Here is a 23,912-nt window from a genome sequence, read left to right on the forward strand (position 1 = left end):
TAGCCAATGTTCCCTTTTCTTGTGCTGGATTTAGTGCCTTTTCCCTGTCTTTAGTGTAATTAGGCCCTTCTGTTTGTACCGACCATTTACCCCATGGATGGTGTGGTAGAATGATTTGCTTGTGGTGTTCATTGTTAAGGTCAGCCTAGTTTTCCTTAACAGGAATGATTTTCTAGTTAAGAAAATCATTGTCATTTTCCACTCACCACTTTAAAATTTTTTTTAAATTTCTTTCCCTAATGTCTGTCCATTCCTGGTCTGTGCTGCTTCTCCCTCCTCACCCAAGATTATGCTGAACAGGTCCGAAACTTGCAGAAGATAAAAGAGAAGCTTGAAATTGCATTAGAAAAGCATCAGGATTGTACGTACTTTTATTTTTTCCTTTTTTTAATTTAAAACTGTTCTGCCTTGAATGCAGATGGAGTGTAAAAAGCTGTACAGTTAAAAATGTGTTTCTCTTCATATTGACAGGTTTCAGAGTAACAGCCGTGTTAGTCTGTATTCGCAAAAAGAAATGGAGTACTTGTGGCACCTTAGAGACTAACCAATTTATTTGAGCATGAGCTTTCGTGAGCTACAGCTCACTTCATCAGATGCATACTGTGGAAACTGCAGCAGACTTTATATATACACAGAGAATATGAAACAATACCTCCTCCCACCTCACTGTCCTGCTGGTAATAGCTTATCTAAAGTAATCGTCAGGTTAGGCTATTTCCAGCACAAATCCAGGTTTTCTCACCCTCCACCCCCCCACACAAATTCACTCTCCTGCTGGTGATAGCCCATCCAAAGTGACAACTCTTTACACAATGTGCATGATAATGAAGTTAGGCCATTTCCTGCACAAATCCAGGTTCTCTCACTCCCTCACCCCCCTCCAAAAACCCACCCCCATACACACACACAGACTCACTCTCCTGCTGGTAATAGCTCGTCCAAACTGACCACTCTCCAAGTTTAAATCCAAGTTAAACCAGAACATCTGGGGGGGGGAGTAGGAAAAAACAAGAGGAAATAGGCTACCTTGCATAATGACTTAGCCACTCCCAGTCTCTATTTAAGCCTAAATTAATAGTATCCAATTTGCAAATGAATTCCAATTCAGCAGTTTCTCGCTGGAGTCTGGATTTGAAGTTTTTTTGTTTTAAGATAGCGACCTTCATGTCTGTGATTGCGTGACCAGAGAGATTGAAGTGTTCTCCGACTGGTTTATGAATGTTATAATTCTTGACATCTGATTTGTGTCCATTTATTCTTTTACGTAGAGACTGTCCAGTTTGACCAATCTACATGGCAGAGGAGCATTGCTGGCACATGATGGCATAAATCACATTGGTGGATGTGCAGGTGAACGAGCCTCTGATAGTGTGGCTGATGTTATTAGGCCCTGTGATGGTGTCCCCTGAATAGATATGTGGGCACAATTGGCAACGGGCTTTGTTGCTAGGATAAGTTCCTGGGTTAGTGGTTCTGTTGGGTGGTATGTGGTTGTTGGTGAGTATTTGCTTCAGGTTGCGGGGCTGTCTGTAGGCAAGGACTGGCCTGTCTCCCAAGATTTGTGAGAGTGTTGGGTCATCCTTTAGGATAGGTTGTAGATCCTTAATAATGCGTTGGAGGGGTTTTAGTTGGGGGCTGAAGGTGACGGCTAGTGGCGTTCTGTTATTTTCTTTGTTAGGCCTGTCCTGTAGTAGGTAACTTCTGGGAACTCTTCTGGCTCTATCAATCTGTTTCTTTACTTCCGCAGGTGGGTACTGTAGTTGTAAGAAAGCTTGACCGAGATCTTGTAGGTGTTTGTCTCTGTCTGAGGGGTTGGAGCAAATGCGGTTGTATCGCAGAGCTTGGCTGTAGACGATGGATCGTGTGGTGTGGTCAGGGTGAAAGCTGGAGGCATGCAGGTAGGAATAGCGGTCAGTAGGTTTCCGGTATAGGGTGGTGTTTATGTGACCATTGTTTATTAGCACTGTAGTGTCCAGGAAGTGGATCTCTTGTGTGGACTGGACCAGGCTGAGGTTGATGGTGGGATGGAAATTGTTGAAATCATGGTGGAATTCCTCAAGGGCTTCTTTTCCATGGGTCCAGATGATGAAGATGTCATCAATACTATTTCACATTTGGGGACAATGTATACCTTCAGATCAGCGGCACTGCTATGGGTACCCGCATGGCCCCACAGTATGCCAACATTTTTATGGCTGATTTAGAACAACGCTTCCTCAGCTCTCGTCCCCTAAAGCCCCTACTCTACTTGCGCTATATTGATGACATCTTCATCATCTGGACCCATGGAAAAGAAGCCCTTGAGGAATTCCACCATGATTTCAACAATTTCCATCCCACCATCAACCTCAGCCTGGTCCAGTCCACACAAGAGATCCACTTCCTGGACACTACAGTGCTAATAAACAATGGTCACATAAACACCACCCTATACCGGAAACCTACTGACCGCTATTCCTACCTGCATGCCTCCAGCTTTCACCCTGACCACACCACACGATCCATCGTCTACAGCCAAGCTCTGCGATACAACCGCATTTGCTCCAACCCCTCAGACAGAGACAAACACCTACAAGATCTCTGTCAAGCTTTCTTACAACTACAGTACCCACCTGCGGAAGTAAAGAAACAAATTGATAGAGCCAGAAGAGTTCCCAGAAGTTACCTACTACAGGACAGGCCTAACAAAGAAAATAACAGAACGCCACTAGCCGTCACCTTCAGCCCCCAACTAAAACCCCTCCAACGCATTATTAAGGATCTACAACCTATCCTAAAGGATGACCCAACACTCTCACAAATCTTGGGAGACAGGCCAGTCCTTGCCTACAGACAGCCCCGCAACCTGAAGCAAATACTCACCAACAACCACATACCACCCAACAGAACCACTAACCCAGGAACTTATCCTAGCAACAAAGCCCGTTGCCAATTGTGCCCACATATCTATTCAGGGGACACCATCACAGGGCCTAATAACATCAGCCACACTATCAGAGGCTCGTTCACCTGCACATCCACCAATGTGATTTATGCCATCATGTGCCAGCAATGCCCTTCTGCCATGTAGATTGGTCAAACTGGACAGTCTCTACGTAAAAGAATAAATGGACACAAATCAGATGTCAAGAATTATAACATTCATAAACCAGTCGGAGAACACTTCAATCTCTCTGGTCACGCAATCACAGACATGAAGGTCGCTATCTTAAAACAAAAAAACTTCAAATCCAGACTCCAGCGAGAAACTGCTGAATTGGAATTCATTTGCAAATTGGATACTATTAATTTAGGCTTAAATAGAGACTGGGAGTGGCTAAGTCATTATGCAAGGTAGCCTATTTCCTCTTGTTTTTTCCTACCCCCCCCCCCAGATGTTCTGGTTTAACTTGGATTTAAACTTGGAGAGTGGTCAGTTTGGACGAGCTATTACCAGCAGGAGAGTGAGTCTGTGTGTGTGTATGGGGGTGGGTTTTTGGAGGGGGGTGAGGGAGTGAGAGAACCTGGATTTGTGCAGGAAATGGCCTAACTTCATTATCATGCACATTGTGTAAAGAGTTGTCACTTTGGATGGGCTATCACCAGCAGGAGAGTGAATTTGTGTGGGGGGGTGGAGGGTGAGAAAACCTGGATTTGTGCTGGAAATGGCCTAACCTGACGATTACTTTAGATAAGCTATTACCAGCAGGACAGTGGGGTGGGAGGAGGTATTGTTTCATATTCTCTGTGTATATATAAAGTCTGCTGCAGTTTCCACAGTATGCATCTGATGAAGTGAGCTGTAGCTCACGAAAGCTCATGCTCAAATAAATTGGTTAGTCTCTAAGGTGCCACAAGTACTCCATTTCTTTCTTCATATTGAGTACATATTGGTTGTAAAAATAGCACACAACTTTCTGCCTGATTTATAGTGAACAATGCAGCTCTGATTTGTTTGCTGTTAGACTGACAGTTACCAGCAAGCACTTTTGCTGAACTTATGACTGGCATTTTAAAAAAATCTATAGAATTATTGCAGTCCAGATGCAGCTCTACTGATATCTTTGTTGTTTGTGGTAGCACTCCCATAGTGCTAGGCATTGTGCGCACATAAAGGGAGGCTTGACCATCTTGACGGTGGTTCTAAATTTTAGTGTGACCTACAATATTTACAGAAGTGAATACACAGTGTGGGCATTTGCATACCCTGACTTTTTAACTAGTGATTCTCTGACAGCTTCCATGAAGAAATTTCAGGAGCAGAATGAGGCTTACCAGGCTAACAGAGCAAAGATGGCTGAAGGAATGGTTTTGGCATTAGAAAAAAAGGACCAGGTAATAAACACAAGGTTGACATGATGAAACAATTGACTAATAGTGGGAGGCTTCTGAGTGCAGTGATCTTGGCATAGTCAACATGTTGTAGTACTGGAGAATCACTGCTGAGATGCAGCATTTGTTTGCCTGTGTCACAAGCAGTCTCCTGCCTGGAGACTACCTTGATTTATTCTTATCTGGGTGGAAGGAAAAGAAGAGGGATATGGTGCAAGGGTCAGTGTTGCCGACAGTTCATTCTGAGACAACGTACAGCACTCGCTCTTTTTACTTCAAAAGAGTTTGTGAAAGTCTAATGTGAACTCAAATTCACAGTTGCTGTCTAGGTACAACTCTGTTGTCACATAATTAAAATATCTGTAGATAGGTCATTCTCAACCTGTGGGCTGCTTGCGGTCCAATCAGCACACAGCTGCAGCCCATGTGACATCCTTAGGGCGATACAGGTAGCATAAATACCATGTGAATGTGGCCCACATAACGCAGAGAGAGCTGCCTCTACAGCCCACCATGGTAAATATGCTGAGAACCACTGCTGTAGATGATGCATTTTTGTTTGCATAGAGCAGATATGCTCTGATGTCATAAATGAACCTGTCTTAGGCTTTACTGGTATATTAAAATCCTCTCTGGTTAATTCTACTTTTACTCATTCCATTTGATAACAATTACCCTAATTTTAATACCTTCAGTCACATTTATTGTTGCATTTCAAAGTTGGTGTTTAGATTTTTATTTGCCCTTTTTTCTGTCCTTCCCCTTCGCAGGAATGGAGGGGAAAGTTGGTTCATCTTGAAAAGGCAAGTCTCCTTTGATCTCTCTGTTAAATGTAGGGCTACGCGCAGACTGGGACTGGGCAAGCAGAGGGTTATACAGAAAATGTAATTATCGAGAGTATCTGATCCCTTGGTCTCTTAGTGAGACCTGATAGTCATGTTTCATTCTCCACTTCATCACCACAGAAGTTAAACCTGGAACTAGTTTTGGAGAGGAAATAGCAAATCACAGACTTCAGACGCAAGCACGAGATGAAAGATTGGCACACCAGCCAGCATAGATGTAAAAGCTCAGCCTTTACCCAGATGGCTTGTGTCTTGTTAGTGGAGGGTTGAGATAGCACTTACATTTCTTGCTTTACACTTTCAAGTATTACTAATTTAATCCCGTGCTGCTGAGGCATTATCATCCGTATTTTACAGAGGCGACAGCTGAGGGACAGAGAGATGTGAGTGCTAAGGTCTCGCAGCTATTCCTTTCAGAGTCAGTGTGAGAGCTCTGTGGTCTGATCATGGAGATTGGGAGTCAGGGACTCCAAAATCGCTCTGTATGCCAGGAACTGATTTAATCTCTTATCCCTCTGTGGTGAAAGGGAGAGCAGAGTGGTCCTGGGGTGAGGAAGATCTTTATATGTAAGCTGATACATTTAAAAAAAGAAAGCAAAATCTTCTATTTTCAGACTATAAACTGATTGGGACAGTGACCATGTCTTCATGCCTGTCTGTGAAGCATTTAGCGCTCTTTTGGCACTGTATAAACAAAACCCTCACTAGTATAGACTATGTAGTGGCTACTTGCAAATGCTCCCTCTTCCTTTGTGTGCTGCTGCAGTTGACCTTTAACTTTTGCTGTCTGCTGTTGATGCTCATTTCCTGCCATGAATATTATATGCATTTGCTATGGCAACTGCTCAACAGAGAGCTGCGGAATGACTTTATTACTGCTCCCCTTATTTTTCTGTGTAGCACTGACTGGTGAGATTTGTTAAGAGCCTTTCTAGCCTTGTCACCAAAGTAGCTGGTGATCACTGTAATAACTATAGACCAGAGCTTTACTCGCATAAGGGAATTTATATCTGGCTGGAGAAAAATCCTATTGGCTCACAGCCACGGATGTGTGCAAATTAAATAAGTGTGACAGCAATACCAGTTTCCCTGTTGAGGTCACCTACCCCACTGGGGGTTTGACGTGAAGCGCTTCACTACCAGAAAGTATCTTCGTTATAAAAAGGAGAGTAGTCTTTGCCAAAAGAGCTGTAACCGTGAGTGCAGCCATGGCCATATTGCAAAGTTATTGTCCAAAAACAGGCATATGTTGACTTCAATCTTGTGTTGTCAGCATCATAGCAGAAATTAGTTCCACTTCAGTAATTTTTCGTAAAGGATTTCATTCTTGCTGTAGTTGTTCCAGCTGTCCAGCAGTCTCTGCTCCAGGCATCTTTTACAATAGAAGTGTTAAACAGATGTTTAGATTTGCTGTCAAGTGTTTCAAGTATTAATTGCCTATCACGGCATGTTTGAATGGTGGGTGTAAAGAGCTTTCTATATAATTTCTTCTTAAATGAAAGTTATTTGTCTTGTTCACAGCACAGTCCTGAAAGTTTCCAAAGTTCAGTAATGTAAGCTGTGTTGGTTACTGAGACACATGCATTCTAAAAATACATATACAAGAAGTCTGTTATTTATATAGCACCGTAAGAGTGCATGGTGTTTTGCAGATATAAACATAAAACAAGATCCTGTTCCCAAGAAGCTTAATTTAATACGTTGCTGACCTGAAATTGAGTGACAGACATTTTGGATTCCTTGTTTAATTTTGATGGTTGTTCAATAGGAAAAAGAGATGCTTTCAGCTCAGTTACAAGAAATGAGGGAGCAGAGTTTGAATCTTTTCCAAAAGAGAGATGAAATTGATGAACTGGAGGGCTTTCAACAGCAGGAACTGGCCAAAGTCAAACACATGGTGAGATTATTTTATAGTCTCTCTTCTTTTTGGTTCTAGAATATATACTACTTGGTGGCTAAACATTAAGGCTTTGTCTGCACTATCCACCTTTCAGTGACACCGCTGCTACAGCTGTGTCATTAAAAGGCACGCAGTGTCGCTGCTGTTTGTCGGCAGGAGAGAGGTGACAAAACTTCCACCCCCAACGAGCAGCAGCAGCTTTGTCAGCAGGAGAGTGCTCAACAAGGTTAACCATGTGCTCAAAAAGGTTAATTGCGCAATCAGTTGCGCTGTTAAACAATAATAGAATATCATTTATTTAAATATTTTTGGATCTTTTCTGCATTTTCAAAGATATTGATTTCAATTACAACACAGAATACAAAGTGTACAGTGCTCACTTTATCTTTGATTACAAATATTTGCACTGTAAACAAAAGAAATAGTATTTTTCAGTTCATCTAATACAAGTACTGTAGTGCGATCTCTTTATCATGAAAGTGCAACTTACAAATGTAGATATTTTGTTTTGTTACATAATTGCACTCAAAAACAAGACAATGTAAAACTTTAGAGCCTACAAGTCCAATCAGTCCTACTCCTTGTTCAGCCAATCACTCAGACAAACAAGTTTGGTTACATTTGCAGAAGATAATGTTGCCTCCTTCTTGTTTACAGCGTCACCTGAAAGTGAGAACAGGCATTCGCATAGCACTGTTGTAGCTGGCGTCGCAAGATATTTACGTGCCAGATGCGCTAAAGTTTTGTATGTCCCTTCATGCCTCAACCACCGTTCCAGAGGACATGCATCCATACTGATGACGAGTTCTGCTTGATAACGATCCAAAGCAGTACGGACTGACACATGTTCATTTTCCTTATCTGAGTCAGATGCCACCAGCAGGAGGTTGATTTTCTTTTTTGGCTGTTGGGTTCTGTAGTTTCCGCATTGGAGAGTTGCTCTTTAAGACTTCCGAAACATGCTCCACACCTTATCCCTCTCAGATTTTGGAAGACATTTCAGATTCTTAAACCTTGGGGTGAGTGCTGTAGCTATCTTTAGAAATTTCACATTGGTACTTTCTTTGCATTTTGTCAAACTTGCAGTGAAAGTGTTCTTAAAATAAACGTGCTGGGTCATATCCGAGACTGTTATAACATGAAATGTATAGCAGAATGAGGGTAAAACAGAGCAGGAGGCATACAATTCTCCCTCAAGGAGTTCAGTCACAAATTTAATTAATGCATTATTTTTTTAATGAGCATCATCAGCATGGAAGCACTTCCTCTGGAATGGTGACTGAAAGATGAAGAGGCATATGAATCTTCAGCGCATCTGGCACATAAATATTTTGCGACATGGGCTACAACAGTGCCATGCAAATGCCTGTTCTCACTTTCAGGTGACGACGTAAACAAGAAGCGGGCAGCATTCTCTTCCGTGAACGTAAACAAACTTGTTTGTCTGAACAGTTGGCTGAACAAGAAGTGGGACTGAGTGGACTTGTAGGCACTAAAGTTTTACATTGTTTTATTTTTGAGTGCAGTTATGTAACAAAACAAAATATCTACATTTGTAAGTTGCACTTTCATGATAGAGATTGCACTACAGTACTTGTATGAGGTGAATCAAAAAATACTATTCGTTTATCATTTTTACAGTGCAAATATTTGTAATAAAAATAATACGAAGTGAGCACTGTGCACTTTGTATTCTGTGTTGTAATTGAAATCACTATATTTGAAAATGTGGAAAAACATCCAAAATATTTAATAAATTTCAGTTGGTATTCTGTTTAATCGTAGTTTTAATTGCACTGTTAATCAATAGCCCTATTCAAAAGTTTACAACTGAACATTGATTTACTACAGCTTTGAAACTTTACTGTGCAGAAGACAAATGCTGCTTTTTACCACCTTAATTTAAATGAAACAAGAACAGAGGTTTTTTTACCTTGTCATATCTCTTTTTTTTAAACTTTCCCTTTATTTTTTTAGTATTTTACCTTTAACACAGCATATTACTGTATCTGCTGCTGCCTGATTGCATATTACCAGCTCCAAATGAGGGTTATGGTGACTGGTCAGTTCGTAACGCTGAGGTTCTACTGTTTTTGTTAATTCACTGAAGGTTAGACTCTTTACACTATGTGTCTGCATGCAATATCATGTAAACTCCCAGTTGGCACTGAATTTTCAGCTTTCTCTGTAAAATTTAATCTAATTTATCTTATAACTTTGATAAAGGGAGCAAGACACCTCCTTCAGAAGCCTTTATTAACTGTATCAGTTCATCTTTGTCAAAGATAATGTTCTAATATTCAGCTTTTGAAAAAGGAAGAGTCTCTAAGCAGAGCAGAACAGGAGCTGGAGGCATGCAGTCGAGAGCTAACCCGTGCTAAAGAAGAGCTGCAGGTGACAAACCACTTGTCCTCGCTTCTGAGCAATGAAGTGCAAGAGTTGCGGCAGCAGGACTCAGAGCTGGAAGCACAGAGGTGTGTGTGTGGTGGGGTAGAGGAGTCTGTCAGCAATATCTAGATATTCTGATTTATTTCCCACTTAACTCTAGCTCCCCTCGAAGGGTCTGCATGTACAGTAGGCGCAATGCTCAGTCAGTATTTGCATACTAGTGTGTGACAAAGAATACACTATTTATTTATTTAATTAATTTGCTAAACCTACCCTTTTACAGTTAAATTGGAACTTTTGGTTTGTTTGTATGCAACCTGGATCACTTAGCAGAGTTCTCTGTGATCAGTCACTACCATTCTTCCGCCTGGTTATGAGTGCTGGAGTATGCAGTAACTTAGTTTTAAGCTCCTGTGAATAGTTGTTCCAGGCCAGAATGGCTGCTGTTAAGATTAGAAACAAATCATAGGTTTCTTAGTCTATCCTCCTTCCCTTGGCAGATGCGTTCTGCTTGAGTTACTGCATCCGATGAAGTGAGCTGTAGCTCACGAAAGCTCATGCGCAAATAAATTGGTTAGTCTCTAAGGTGCCACAAGTACTCCTTTTCTTTTTGCTTTTCTTTTTGTGAAGGGATGAACTAGTGGCAGCTGAGGCGAATGCAGAAAATAAGATCACTGTCCTGGAGCAGAGAGGACAAGAGCTACAAACCTTCATTCAGCATCTTTCAGCAGACTTGCAAAACGTAAGCTGAGATAATTGGTGAAACCTTCCTTTCTGTCAGTTCATGCGACAGTTCAAACTGGACCTTCATTGAAATGTTTGTTCACATTTGCTTCGTAAAAACTGAGTTTGGCATTGAAAACTATTTTCCTATATGCCATAGGCTCGAGTTGCTGCCTCTGGTTGTGAGAAGAGATTGGAAACTTTACAGATGGAGCATGAATCTCTCAAACTGGAATATGAACAACACAAACTAAAGGTGAAAGTGTGGGGACCTTTGGTCTGACCCACTATAGCTGTTCTTATGTGTGTGATCTGAGGGCACTCAGAAGTTGGTTAGGTTTTAGTGTTCCCAAGCTCCCACACCTGAGATGGAGGATTGTATTTAATCAGTCTGAAAGGCATGAATGCAGTGCAACATAGCTCCTGAATTGTTTAAGCAGAGATTTTTATATTAACTTCCTCAGTTGAATTATGAACTAGGCATGTGACCTGCTACCAGCAGGTAAAAACACACAAAGCTAGTAAATGTAATCTTGGAGCGAGACTTAATTTTTTGTAAGTACCTTTATAGCATGTTTCCGCCCTATTTAGGACTATCACCAGGAGAGTTATAAATGCCTGGAAAGTGGGGTAAATGTGTGAGAATTGCCAGCCAGGATACCCCAACTGGCAATCTTGTGAATAAATTCAAGAAGCTTGCATAATGGAGCTTTGCTATCTGTGGACAATGTTAACAAATTGGGGAAGCGCTGAGGGAAGGTATCGGAGAAATCTTTGGCAATAGTCATACTAAGTCCAAAATATTAATACCAAAGACATCCAGAAATCATCACAAGAAAATCTAGCTTCTGTTGGACATACAACTTAGTAAGTTAATTATGGGTCCATACTGCATAATTTTTCCAGATGGAAGTAATAAAATTGCAGACCTGTAATGGAAAGGCTGAATGGACCAAGCAAATAACATGGATTGGTAGAACTGCAATAGTTAAAATGACCTTTCTCTTCTAGATTACATTTTTATTTCAAACACTTCCTATAGAAATCCCAACTCAAGATATTAAAATACATTCTCTATTTTATGCTTTATTTGGGACAATAAGTTTTATATAGGTCTAATAAATAATTAAAATACAAATTTATGTAGGCCAGTGTTGAATGGATGGGTAGATTCAGTGACGCTTCAGAAATGGCAGCCACAACGCTGAAAAGGGGAGTAATCTATTTACTTACCTAGCTTCAAGTTGCGTTTGTATATATTTAATGCTGTTATGGGTCTATCTGCACTGCCAAAAAGAAAAAAAAGAAAGAGACCCATGGCAGCAGGACTTAGAGCCTGGGTTAACGGACGTAGGCTCATGTTATGGGGCTAAAATTCCAGTGTAGATGTTTACACTCAGGCTTGAGCCCAGGTTCTGAGAGCTACCCCTTGTCGGGTTTTAGAGCCCGAGTCTCAATGTCTACAATATTATTTGTAGCCTTGTAGCACGAGCCCCGTGTTCTTAAGCCAGTTGACACGGGCTCTGAGACTCGCTGCCGTGGGTCGGTCCTTTTTTTTTTTTTCTTCCCCAGCCTAGACATGCCCTAAGATAACATAGGGTGGTTTTCATAAAAGAGAATTTCTTTTTGACGTCTGTTTGTGGGGGCGGGTGTGTTCCCCCCCAAGTGAAACCACTATATACTAAGAGCTTGGCTATAAAGATGACACTGGCTTTTTGTTCCAACAGATGACTGTTGAAGTTGATGAGAAAAATAAACTCATTGAACATCTGCAGGAAAAAGTGTCTTCCCTGGAAAAGAGACTAGAAGGGAATTTTTCAGGGGATGAACATGTGTGGGAGCTACTCAAAGAGGTAACATTTTTAGACTGCTTTAAATCCCTTAAGAACTGTCTGGCTATTACTGTATCTGTCATGTAATGGAAGAAATATCTAATACCCTGCATATGCCTCTGTTCCTCCAGTGTGTATTTGCACTATGCTCCTGCTGGATGGAATCTTAGACCTGCTCAACTGTGTTCAAGATCATGTGTTTAGTGAGTGTAGCACACAGATTGCAAGCCATAATACCAGTAACCAAAGAGTTAACACTAATGTATATTCCTCCTCTCCTGTGCTCTAGTTGCTGAAAGGGCTTGCAAAGCACATGGGAAAGAACTCTGGGCACTCTTAAGCAAAGTCCAAACAATCCATTGTATCCACAGAGCTAAGACCCAAGCACTGATGAGAAATAGCTCTAAATTGAGAGAGCACATAGGGGAACTGAGGACAGCCAATATCTCCCGTTACTTCCTGACCCCGTTCCGCAGCACTGATATACCATATTGTTTCTGAACAGAGGCAAGCTCCCCCAGCCTAGGTCTGCAGACAGGGACACCTGCTTTTCCCTGATAGCACTCGCCTGCAGTGCACAGCACCCTAGCCTGATACAGCTAGTAAATGAACCTGGCTTAAACAAATCCAAGTCCAGTTTGAAAGCTACTTGCAGAGGCAGCACAATGTCCTTTTAGAGAGTAAATGCTACAGCCAGTATACATTTTACCCTTTGCATGTGTGTTCTGTAGTGTCCCAGCACAGTGGCTCTAAAGGGCAGTAGAGGAGGTATTTCTGTTGCAACATTGTAGTTTCTCTGACTCCCTGAAGTTGGTCACAGATGCTGATTACATCAACTTGGACTTCAGTCAAGCATCTTCAGGTCTCCCATTTTCAGTACAAATGCTGTGCGGTAGTGATCAGTAGCTTCACTCAGTGTCAGCCCTTAGGTGCAAAGGTGTGTTACAAGTCCTAGTAACTGCTGTTTAGATTCTGGCCATCATGACTTCACCATAAAATCAATTTTTAGAGATAAAACTTCTGAGTCCCCCTGTATGATCTGTGATGGTGTGTTAATCTTCAGAAAACTGCTCTGGAGCAGAAACTGGATGACACCAGACAGCAGCTATTGACAGCTAGAACCAATCATGCTGAGACTGTGAACCTACTGGAAGCCCAGGTATTTCCTCCTCCTTCACCAATGCACTCGGTGGGGTTGGCACTTTTGGCTGTCTGGATGGATTAGGTGTGTTTTAGCATCCAAAGAATTTTATTTAAAACCCAATACAAATTGCCAACCTTTCAATCTTTTTTTCAGAAGATGTGAGACTGAATAGAACATTGAGCTTTGAAAGGAAAGCTTATCTTACCATATCCATGTGTGTGTTTTACCTAGAGATTTTGTAGCCTGATTTCATACTAACCCTTCCGTCACAGGGTGACACTGGCCTTTTAGAGGTATGAGGCCAGTGCACTGGTGACTGGCCAGTTGACTGACTCTCCCACACCCACACCCACCCAACCCCTAGTGTTGCTTAAAAGATGGCACCTGTGCCCTAGACCCTTCTAGGTCCCTGAAGGAAGATGGGAAGGGGCCTATCAGAGCCTCCTTCCCGCAGAGGAGAGAGCAGCAGAGAGTTGTCTGAAGGAAAGAGCTGCAGGAAACCAGGAGAGTAGTAACAGTGAGCTGCAGGTGATGAGTTCTGAGGAAAACAGTTGAAGGACTGGCTGGAGCTTGGGAACCCTGCAAAGGTTCAGGAAGACTTGTACAGTGGTCCCTAGGAAAAGGGGAAGAGCCAGAGTGGTCAGCGTAAGCCGGGCTCAGAAGCAAGGGGTTAACTCTGGAGGGAGGCCCCCAGGAGCGGGGGTAGGACGCACAGACAAGGAGGCCTGGGGAATGTAGCACTGCAGTGAGAGCTCTGGGGGCTGTGAAAAGTGCCCAGGAAAAAGGGATTGGTCCTGGAGGGAGGTTCCCCTGAGCAGGGGTAGGACTTACAAGTGAGGGGCTGACTCTGGGCTCCAGGAAGAGACTTGTGGTAGAAAAGTGCGTCTTGAACCTCTGAGGGTGGGGCCCTGGAATGGGAATAACCGAGTTCTGATAGAGTGATTAATGGGTGGGTGACCGGGCAACCAGTGACCTTTCACTGGGATTGAAGAGCTCTTGTAGTCAAGTTTTACTTTTGGGGGTTGGGAGAAACTGTTTTTACTACAAGGAACCTGTGGACTTGGCATTTTATATGAATAAAAGAGTTCGATTTTGTCATTGAGAGGGAAAGTTTCTTTGCATGGGTGAATAAAGGACAGAGGGAAGCAGGTGCACTTGTCATGCCACAGCCAGCCGCTGGAGGGCGTCTGAGGCAGGGGCCATGGTATGACACATTCCCTTATCTAATTTATTTACATTTTGATTCCTATTGCTAGGTCACTAAACTGAACAGCAAAGTAACTGAAGCACAGGGATCACTCTGCGAGAGAGAAGAGTTTCTGAAGAATTTTAAAGAAAGCAACGTGTGCCAGGTAGGCCCTTTCCTGAAAGGTGCAGTCTAAGGGTTTCTGTGTTTAGCCTCCTCGGCTAGTTCCTTCGCTACCCCATATTACTATTTTATGTGCTGCTCTCCAGTAATATCCATCTTTATGGACAAGGGAGTAACTTACTCTCCTGTTTTAGCTGAAAGAACTTGAACAAGCACTACAGCTTGCTAATGGGGCACTAGAGAAGAGCAAAGAAGAAATCGGTGAGAGGGAACTACAGATCCAAAAGCTGGTGAGAATCCTCTAATCACTCAGGCTACTCATGCTAAAGCAGTCTCCACCATTTTCAGTGACAACCAGTTCCGTTTCATTATTGATAAGGCTGCAGTTGTCAGAATTCTTCCTGCTAATACTGCGACATTGGCTCCGAGATGAGTAAATGTATTTGTATGTGAGGGTAGGTGCCAGATGGCCACAGAAATAAAGCATAGCATTGTCATTCTTTGGCGATAAGGATGGGGATGAGCAATATGAAGTTATGCCTGACTCTGACTGCAAGCTCCATGTACTGTGCCCTCCACAGTAACCATAGGGTTAATATAGTGTTAACTTACAGTAATGTTTTTTCCTGAAGCAAACAGATCTAGAGGTTGAGAGCAGCAAATTACAACAGCATATCTCAACTGTAAAGCATCAGTGTGCGGAACGGATTAGCAGGCTGGAGGCTCAAATAGCTGTCCTTGAAACAGCTCGAGAGTTTGATAAAACAACTTCTCAACAGAGGATAGTAAGTATAGAAACCGTTCTTTAGAGGGATATTGAATCCCCAGATTCTGCCTCTGGCATCACCTGTAACCCTTCTGTGTATTGTCTGAAAATACTAAATTCATATATAACTGCAGGTTCAAAGCTGTTCATACTGTGGTGGTTTGAAGTTGAAGGTGAAGATCTTTCTCCAAGCAACAATGTTCAGAGGCACTGAAATATGCATAAATCAATATCTCTTTGGGGGTGGGGTGTATGGATATTTATTTACACTGTAAATGTTAAAATACTGGTTCTTGGCACACAAGATATTTCCATTTTACAGAGCCAGTTGGAACAGGAAAATGAAGATTTTAATGAAAGCAGACAAGAATATGAAAGTTCTTTAAAAAAACAAGAGTCTGAACTGGAAAGACTAAAGGTATGGGCCTAACTGTGTGTTGATGACTATGCTTGAGTAAAGAACTAAGTTTGATAAACAGCTAATGGCAAACTGTACCCTCTTGTCCATACTTAAAGCCACATTAGGTTCAGATCATGGTTAATTACTGCCACACACGTTCCTCTGGAAGTAAAATCCTACACAGAATACAAACCATTCAAGATGCATTTCCAATGGCTGGTACTTTCTTGACACAAAATGCTTAGGTCTTACTAAATACTGACATAAACAATACATTCCAGTACTTAAAGGGATACTGTCAAGTATGAATAGCTTTGAAATCCTCTGAGGAAGAAAAGCACGAAGAAAAGCATAGAATAGTATTAGCAATACATCATTTCATTCCTTTAACAGCTACTGCATCTAAATTAGTTGACTACTAAATAAAACCCTGTTCAGTCATTTAAAGCCTAAACCTTCTCTCCTTTAAGATTATAATCTCATAGAAAACTCTGAACATTAAATATCAGCCTTCGTGTGTGCGATGTAGAATTTAAGAATTGGCCACTGGAGGGAGTCGTTTCCTTGTTAGGTTTCAGAGTAGCAGCCATGTTAGTCTGTATTCGCAAAAAGAAAAGGAGTACTTGTGGCACCTTAGAAACTAACCAATTTATTTGAGCATAAGCATTTGAGCACTGAATGCATCCGATGAAGTGAGCTGTAGCTCACGAAAGCTTATGCTCAAATAAATTGGTTAGTCTCTAAGGTGCCACAAGTACTCCTTTTCTATTTCCTTGTTGGTGTCTTTTTAAATTGAGAAAAGAAAAAGTGGAATTGGCAGGTATGAAACATTTCATGTGGTGGTCAGGTTTGACTTTGCATACCAGAACTGTGCTCCTGTCAGCAGTGCCAATGCAAAAATGGTGCCAGTATCAATCCTCTCGTCCACATATATTTTAAAAAGAATCCCAAACCACTACAGCTAACGCTTAGGGGTCACTCACCCATCACTGAAATGCAGATTCCTCTGGAGTGGGATGTGGCAACAATTCTTCAGCGGAAGAGCAGTGAAGACTGACGGACTACTTCAATAGAAACCAAAAAAGTGTTAGATTTTAGGTAAGCTGAATGCAATTGCCTGAGTTCGTGAAAAGTTCCAAGAAATGGGCTCCCTGCCAGTCTTAAGTTAGCATTGACTTAACAAGAAGTCTGATTTGAGGGATGGTATTACTGTGTGTGCTAATAACTTATAAATTCCATTTGTTAATGGATTTGGATCTTAGAGTTGAGAAACCACTGGCTTTGAGTCTTGTTCCTGTGAAAGCTTCATACTGAATTTTCTCCTCGTAAGTAATTATTGAATTATCACTGGTTTGCAGAAGGAATTAAGTAGCAGAGAAACAGTCAGTGTCGAAATTGCCAAAGCACTGGAAGAAACACGGAAACAAAGGGAGGAATTACAGCAGCAGGTAGGTTTCAGAGTGACAGCTGTGTTAGTCTGTATTCGCAAAAAGAAAAGGAGTACTTGTGGCACCTTAGAGACTAACCAATTTATTTGAGCATAAGCTTTCGTGAGCTACAGCTCACTTCATCAGGTAGGTTTATTGCTTGAACCCTTGGATTGCCCTAATCCACACAAAACAGTCTGGACCCTGTTTTAGTAATTATCCTAGTACCCAGGGGCCCAAATCAGGATTAGGCCCCAAACATCCAGGAAGAGTCTCTACCCCAAAAAGTTTCCAGTCTAAGGACTTCCTGTTAATGCTTACACAGATGTGTAACTTTACCCATGTGAGATGTTCCCCTGAAGTCAATAGAACTGTGCATATGCTCAAAGTTAGGTATGTGCGTAAGTGTTCGTTTGCAGGATCAGAGATTACAGCAGGATGCAGCAGGTGAGTATATTAAGCAGTTGAAGAGGAGAGGGAGGGCTAGGGGCCAGTGATAGGAACACATGGCTTACAGGCTAGCTGAGAGCCCAGTGCTAAGGTTCTCCATTTTTTGACAGTTTTCCGTAAGCATCACAATACACTTCTTGCAGTCCTTTTTTTCTACTGGATCACAGCCTTGTTTATGCTGTTAGAAGGTGGTCCCAACTTAACCCAGAAATGTTTGCTGTGTGCTGGCAACTTGGCATTCAAGAACCCACTGTCAAGTCCAAGTTATTTTGTCTAGAAAAGTGTTACTGGACAACGTAGGCCAATGCTTGTTTGTTGCTGGGAGCTGTGTGTTGTCAGCTAAGCAAATGGTGCAGGTCTCACTGAACCCAGCCTTCAGAACCACCTCTTCAGGGTTCTTTGCTCTTGGGAGTGAGTTGCAGATCTGACTCTTCATGAATCAGTCAGATGAATCAGTCAGGGTCACATAGAATGCCCAAGGTCTGGATGGAAGTGATGCTTTCTACATTCCTATGTCCTGGAATGCAAACAGGATTCTGAATGGGTTTGTGTTGACCCTATGGGATTATAAACCAAGCGTGCGTACATAGAACATGACATTTTCCTTTCCTGGATGGTGAGTGTCTGCAGCTTAAAAAGAGATTGAAGAACAGCAGCATCTATTGCACATTCAGAGCTGTTCTCTCCTAACACAAAAGACTTGGTTTGCTGTAATCCAAAATGAGCCCCGTTCTGTTGTCTGAAAAAAGTGATGGTCAGGAGGCTTCAGCAGTCTTCATGTGATTTTGATCAATTTTGGCCATTAGTTGTATTATTTTGCTAGGCATTGTAGTAATTAGCTGTGTAAACTCATCTGTACTCCCAGACCTCTAACCCACATTCTGTGTGACCTGCAACTAGCATATGTGTCTTTAAAATCTTATTTGGGAGCAAAGAGCCACTAGCAGCTACAGCCAACAGCAAACTCTTCTACCTATCCCAGCACACATCTCAAGCAGCCACTGAACTTACTTCTCCCAGTGCTGAGGAGCCAGCCCACTAAGCTGACCCTTGTTCTAGGAAATCACCGTAAACGCACAGTGGTGCTGATCAGTATTCATCATCCTGCTTCCTAGGTCCACCCACTGCAGAGCGTTTTAAGCTGCAGTCCTGTATGGTTTTAAATTGGTAATTATTTCATAGGTGCCATCTGCTGGCCATGACAGAAGTTGCAATTCCAATGTAGAGTTCACCCAAAGCTGTATCTTTTTTCCATTAAAGATCTTGTCCTGCTTTCAAACCCTACCTCTCTTAATGAGGGACCAGCATTGGCTGAGGTGGTGATACTCTGTAACCCTTTGGCTAGGCCACAGAAAGATTTTAGCATTTGTGGGTTCTATATATTGACTATTCCTGTTTACCTTCTTTTGTCTGTCTTCAAGGTTACAGATCTGATCTTACTGATAAAGGGAAAGGACCAGTTGATCAATGAAAAAACTGATGTGATTCTAAAAAAAGAGGAGGAGCTAAACCAACTCAGTCAAGGTTAGACCAAAGGAGTCCACTCATCCCAAACTGCTTCACTTTGGTAAAGTCTCTGTAGCTTTAGGGATTGCTTGACTCTATAGTTTATAAAAATGCTAGTATTTTTAATTGGAAAAAGTGCAGAGAAGAGCATCTAAAATGATTTGGGGTACCAAATAGCTTCCATATAAGGAGAGATTAAAGACTGGGACTGTCTTAGTCCTAGTAAAGAGATAACTAGGGGTGGGGGATATTGTAGAGGTCTATAAAATCATGACTGGTGTGGAGAAAGTGAGTAAGGATGTGTTGTTTACCCCTTCTCATAACGCAAGAACTAGGAGTCACCTGGTTAAAGCTCTGAGGCAGCTTGCATTGATGTTCAGTCCCCATTGTATTTGCCTCCTGCATCACTGGAGAGGGGAAATAGGCCTGAGGCTCTCCCACTTGCCTTCTGTGCAACTCACTTTGTTTGCAGAAAATTAATAGAAGTTATTGTTTTCTTCTGTAGAATGGCACTAACCATGTCTGTCCTGACCCAGGTCATGAAGCTCTCCTGCTGCAAATGCACCTGTTGCAGTCTGACATAGAAGCATGTAAGAGCCAAGCAGCAGAGAGGGAAGAAACTGCAGGAAAGCAGATCAGTGCTTTGAGGTTGAAGATACAGGAGCAGCAAGAGCACCTGTTGGCCAGTGGGAGAAATGTGAGTGAAGTTGCAGGGCAGCTTCCTCCAGTCTTGTCTGGAAAATCACAATGTGCAGAGACTTCAGCTCACCCTGCTGTGCCTGAAAGCAAACAAAACCTCTCCATGGGATGTGACGGGCTTTGAATTGGTCACCCCATCAACCCACCTGCTGCCTCAAAACATCACCAGAGCTGTCTGTATCTGTCACTGTGCACTTGGCCTAGAGGAACCCAGTCTCCTTCAGTTTTTAAGTGTCCTATGAAAAGCAGCACCTCTGTTAGACAGCTACCATGTCCCTTTGGGTGTCTGTCTTGGGTAATTTCACAAATGAGAGGTTGTCCTGCCCAAACTCACCATTTAAAAACACAGTGGAGCTTTATCTTCGGGCAGTGGCACCTGCCTGCCAAAGTTGTGGTCTCTGAGATTTGCTTTGCTCTTTACCTTTGAAGGTTTTGGCATTAGAAGCAGCAAGAGCCTTTAATAAGCACTTGTATCCTCCAGAAGACCGTGAGGTGGAACAAAATGGAGAGGTGGCAACTGCAGACATTATTCAACTTAAGAAAGACAATAGAGACTTGGAGCAGCAAATTTCTGAGAAAAACAAGGTAACTGAAATACAGTGGAAATGGCTTTTCTCCATTTGGCTCATGTGGCTTGTATTCCTGATTCAGCAGCCCACCGTGTGTCAGTGATGGCTATCAGGCCTGCAGAAAAGCATGAAATTACAGGTAATATTTGACCCTAGGTACTAATGTCCTGCCCTCCTCTTGCAAAACCTGCTGCTGCCAAAGGATTTCCTGTCCCCTCCTACCTCTGGAACAGCTTCCCATACCATGGTTCACTGCTCTGCCTTCTTTCTCTAGACCCACTTCTTCTAAGAAGCCTCATTATTAAGTGATGACAATATGCTTGGTGTTGTACAAGATACAGTGTCAAGGCAGAGCCTTCCATGGAAAGATTAGTCTAGAATACAGTGCTGGAAAGACAAGACATACACGGGAAGAAGTTACCTTATTTTTTTAACCCCTTATTCTAGTATTTTTCATTTAGGGTGTGCCTTAAGGAAGAAGTGGCTCTTCAAAGTGGGGATTGACCCACTGGCTTTAAGGGGATCGTTCCAGACCTAGGACATGTCTCCATATTTCCTTGTGCATGCACAGTTATCCATTGTAGCTTAGCACTCTGCAGTCTTATGGAGCCATATACATAACAGAAAATCCTGCTTCTGTGTCTGAGAAGATTCAGTATCTGATGCAGTATCTTTCTCCTCATTGCAGCCATGTTCCCTTTGTTTTCTGTTAACCTCACATTTTCTCTCTAATGTTGTCACGTTAATCTGCACCAGGAGTTAAAGAATAGTCTCCTCATCCCATTCCTGCTGCACTGTGTGACTGAAAGAGCAGAGTATTCAGGCTTGTCAGATTCCTTCTCCCAGAGCCATTAACTTTGTTCAATGTCTGCCCCATTAGCTACACTTTAATTGTTGGGGTTTTTTTCATTTGAAACTTGTAGGTCTGAGCATGTTCAAATATGAAGCTTCCATGCTGTTAAGCTAATATCAGTTTCTCTGTCTTGTGTGTGTAGATGATAAAACAGTTACAGCAGAGAATGGCAGAGCTCAAAAAGACCCTGCAGAAAGAGTTGGTAAGTCTTGAACCTTTCCAGCCCCCTGATATTGACAAGGTACTTATGCTGCCAGTTTTTAAAAACTTCCTGCCATCTGGATTGTAAACCCTTTGGGGTAGGGACTGTCTTCATATATGTTTACAGAGTGCCCAGCAAAATGAATCCCCAGTCTGGGGATATAAATATTCATTAATCCCACAGATGCTTCACAGCTCTAAGAGGTGTTAATCAGGATGTGAGTACCGCGTCAATCAGTAATTTCAGCACAAGTAAATAATTATTGCCAGCCCTGATCTCTTCTTTTGCATCTAGGGGAAATCCAGGGTAGCATCCAGAGCTGGTGTGGCCAGGTCACTGTAGTTCCTCTGATGTAAGGGCTGAGGATTGGTTCATTGCACTTTGCAGTAATCTAGGGTTACTTCGTTCATCTCTGGAAACCTGCACTAGAAAACAAGAGAGATGAGGTATTCCTTCATAGACTCTTCCTTGTGGTCACTTCACAGTGAATAAAAGGATGCAGAACAGGGTTTGGGCACATCTTGGTTTTTTCTTTTGCTTGATAGTTAGTGGGTTATAGAAGACCTGGCTCCAGGGGGACTGAGGATTTCCTGATGCTTCTCCTTGGAGATGGAAGAATTGAGATTTAATTGCTATTTAGCTGCCTCTGCGGGTCAATCTCGCAGCCTTATGGTATCCATCTTTGGGAAAGACTCTACCCTGCAATCTAGGTAGAGGGAGGGGAGGGTAGAGGGGATGAAATGGTGAGCCCCTGTCTCGATCAGCATTAGATCAACTTGGTGCAGTCATCTAAGAAGTCATTTTTATTAAATTTGATAATTTACCTGCCTTTAAAGGTTTTAAATGTTCTTTTGTTAGAATTGGATGGCTCTGATGTTGCTAATGGGATACAGAGCCTTCCCCTCTACAATACCTAGGCAAATCCTGCTCAGGCTAGAGACAACACTCTTTTTGGTTTAGGTCCAGTTCCAGAAGTGGTTTGTGTGATGTAGACACCATTAGCAGCTTCTGTGCTGGCAGTCTGGGTAGAGGGACCAAGGATTTAGTGGATATGGAGACAATCACCATCTTCTCCTTACAAGTGGCTCTTTCGGGGTAAGGTGGGGAGAAGCTTTTGCTTGAGTATTCCTGCCTGGCTACACTCCTCTTGTGGATAGAGGACTTTAGTCTCCAGTGGTATCAGGATAGCACCTTCCTCCAGTACTAAATTCATATCACTTTTAAATATAAAATGCAGTTTTTCCTTTTCAGAAAATAAGGCCTGACAGCGAGATCCCTGAAGTACGTGAGAAACCAAATTCTGAAGTGCCTAATGCTGCCATGACTGTCACAAACAACTCTGATTTAAACGACTCACGGGAGATCAATTTTGAATACCTTAAACATGTTGTACTAAAGTTCATGTCCTGCCGGGAATCTGAGGTAAAGACTTGTTCTCACATCTACGTTTGACAGCTTTCTTCTCCTCCCTGCACACCACAGTCACTCATGCTTACTAAAATAAACAAAAACTCCAACTGTAATTAAGATCTAGAAAGAGAATTGCAACTGCACAGTGTTATGTTTAACTGCTTTAGTCTTTGAAGCACCAGCTGCATCCTGGTGTCCTGTTGATCTGGTAAGATGCATCCATTTAAAATATTAGTACCGCGGGTTTGAACAGACACTCAACACTAAAGATACATTAGGATATTGTATGTCTCCATTCTGCCTATACACCAGCCTGGTTAACCCTAGGAACTATTCAGGGTTACCATGGGAACCAACTGCATTCTTCATTCAAATAAACCAGGTAAATTAAGTGCTTCCCCCAAACTATGCAAACCACAACAGAGACTGAAGAATCAAGAAAAGCTACCTGCCAAACACAGAGGAAGTAAACCACCTCAGTGATTTTATGGAACGCAGTTCCCTAGAGCTGACACAATCCACACCTGTGAATGGGATAGGATAGAGGCTTCATACCAAACCTGCACAGATCCTCAGTGTTACCCCATAATCCCAGAGTGGAGCTAGAGACCTGAGAGTTTTGCAAAATATCAACACATCTGTTTTTATTTCAGGCATTCCACCTAATTAAAGCTGTGTCTGTGTTACTTAACTTTTCGCAAGAGGAAGAAAATATGCTCAAAGAAACATTGGAATACAAGGTAAGATTTGTTTTTGTGTGTGTCCTCTCCTAGATGTCCCAGCATAGAACAGTGAGGATGTTCAGCAACATATTTCCCAAATTTTAGCTTCTGTATCTAATGACAATTGCTGTTTTCATGCAATTAGCAGACTAGTGTGTTTACAAACATTTAAATATGTTTACAGCAGATAAATTACATGGTGATTAAACAAGAACATATCTTTTGAGTAGTTTGCCTTTTCATCCTCATTTTTATTTTATATCGGCAGAGCCCCGCCAGCTTCCTGTTTTGTGCCTAAATCTCATTTAATAGTGACCCACTACCTCCCCATAATGACAGGTTTCAGAGTAACAGCCGTGTTAGTCTGTATTCGCAAAAAGAAAAGGAGTACTTGTGGCACCTTAGAGACTAACCAATTTATTTGAGCGTGAGCTACAGCTCACTTCATCGGATGCA

At 42.2% G+C, this 23,912-nt stretch overlaps 1 protein-coding gene across 3 annotated transcripts in view; it reads left to right on the forward strand.

The window, feature by feature from the left end:
• GOLGA1 (golgin A1) overlaps nt 1-23,912 on the forward strand; it is a 34,259-nt gene that overhangs the window by 6,225 nt on the left and 4,122 nt on the right. For 2 of the 3 annotated variants that reach the window (XM_077836006.1, XM_077836007.1), the window contains exons 4-23: nt 287-361; nt 4,217-4,314; nt 5,082-5,114; nt 6,925-7,053; nt 9,361-9,530; nt 10,075-10,186; nt 10,328-10,423; nt 11,895-12,020; nt 13,063-13,158; nt 14,400-14,495; nt 14,647-14,742; nt 15,085-15,237; nt 15,541-15,636; nt 16,977-17,066; nt 18,917-19,019; nt 19,538-19,698; nt 20,130-20,285; nt 21,265-21,324; nt 22,576-22,746; nt 23,388-23,474. In XM_077836006.1, the coding sequence (XP_077692132.1) occupies nt 287-361; nt 4,217-4,314; nt 5,082-5,114; nt 6,925-7,053; nt 9,361-9,530; nt 10,075-10,186; nt 10,328-10,423; nt 11,895-12,020; nt 13,063-13,158; nt 14,400-14,495; nt 14,647-14,742; nt 15,085-15,237; nt 15,541-15,636; nt 16,977-17,066; nt 18,917-19,019; nt 19,538-19,698; nt 20,130-20,285; nt 21,265-21,324; nt 22,576-22,746; nt 23,388-23,474 (2,204 nt within the window). The remainder of the gene's footprint in view (nt 1-286; nt 362-4,216; nt 4,315-5,081; nt 5,115-6,924; nt 7,054-9,360; nt 9,531-10,074; nt 10,187-10,327; nt 10,424-11,894; nt 12,021-13,062; nt 13,159-14,399; nt 14,496-14,646; nt 14,743-15,084; nt 15,238-15,540; nt 15,637-16,976; nt 17,067-18,916; nt 19,020-19,537; nt 19,699-20,129; nt 20,286-21,264; nt 21,325-22,575; nt 22,747-23,387; nt 23,475-23,912) is intronic. The other variant, XM_077836008.1, reaches the window with a different exon arrangement.

This window comes from Eretmochelys imbricata, chromosome 16 (assembly GCF_965152235.1).
Source record: "Eretmochelys imbricata isolate rEreImb1 chromosome 16, rEreImb1.hap1, whole genome shotgun sequence".
In the NCBI taxonomy this organism is placed as follows: domain Eukaryota; kingdom Metazoa; phylum Chordata; order Testudines; family Cheloniidae; genus Eretmochelys; species Eretmochelys imbricata.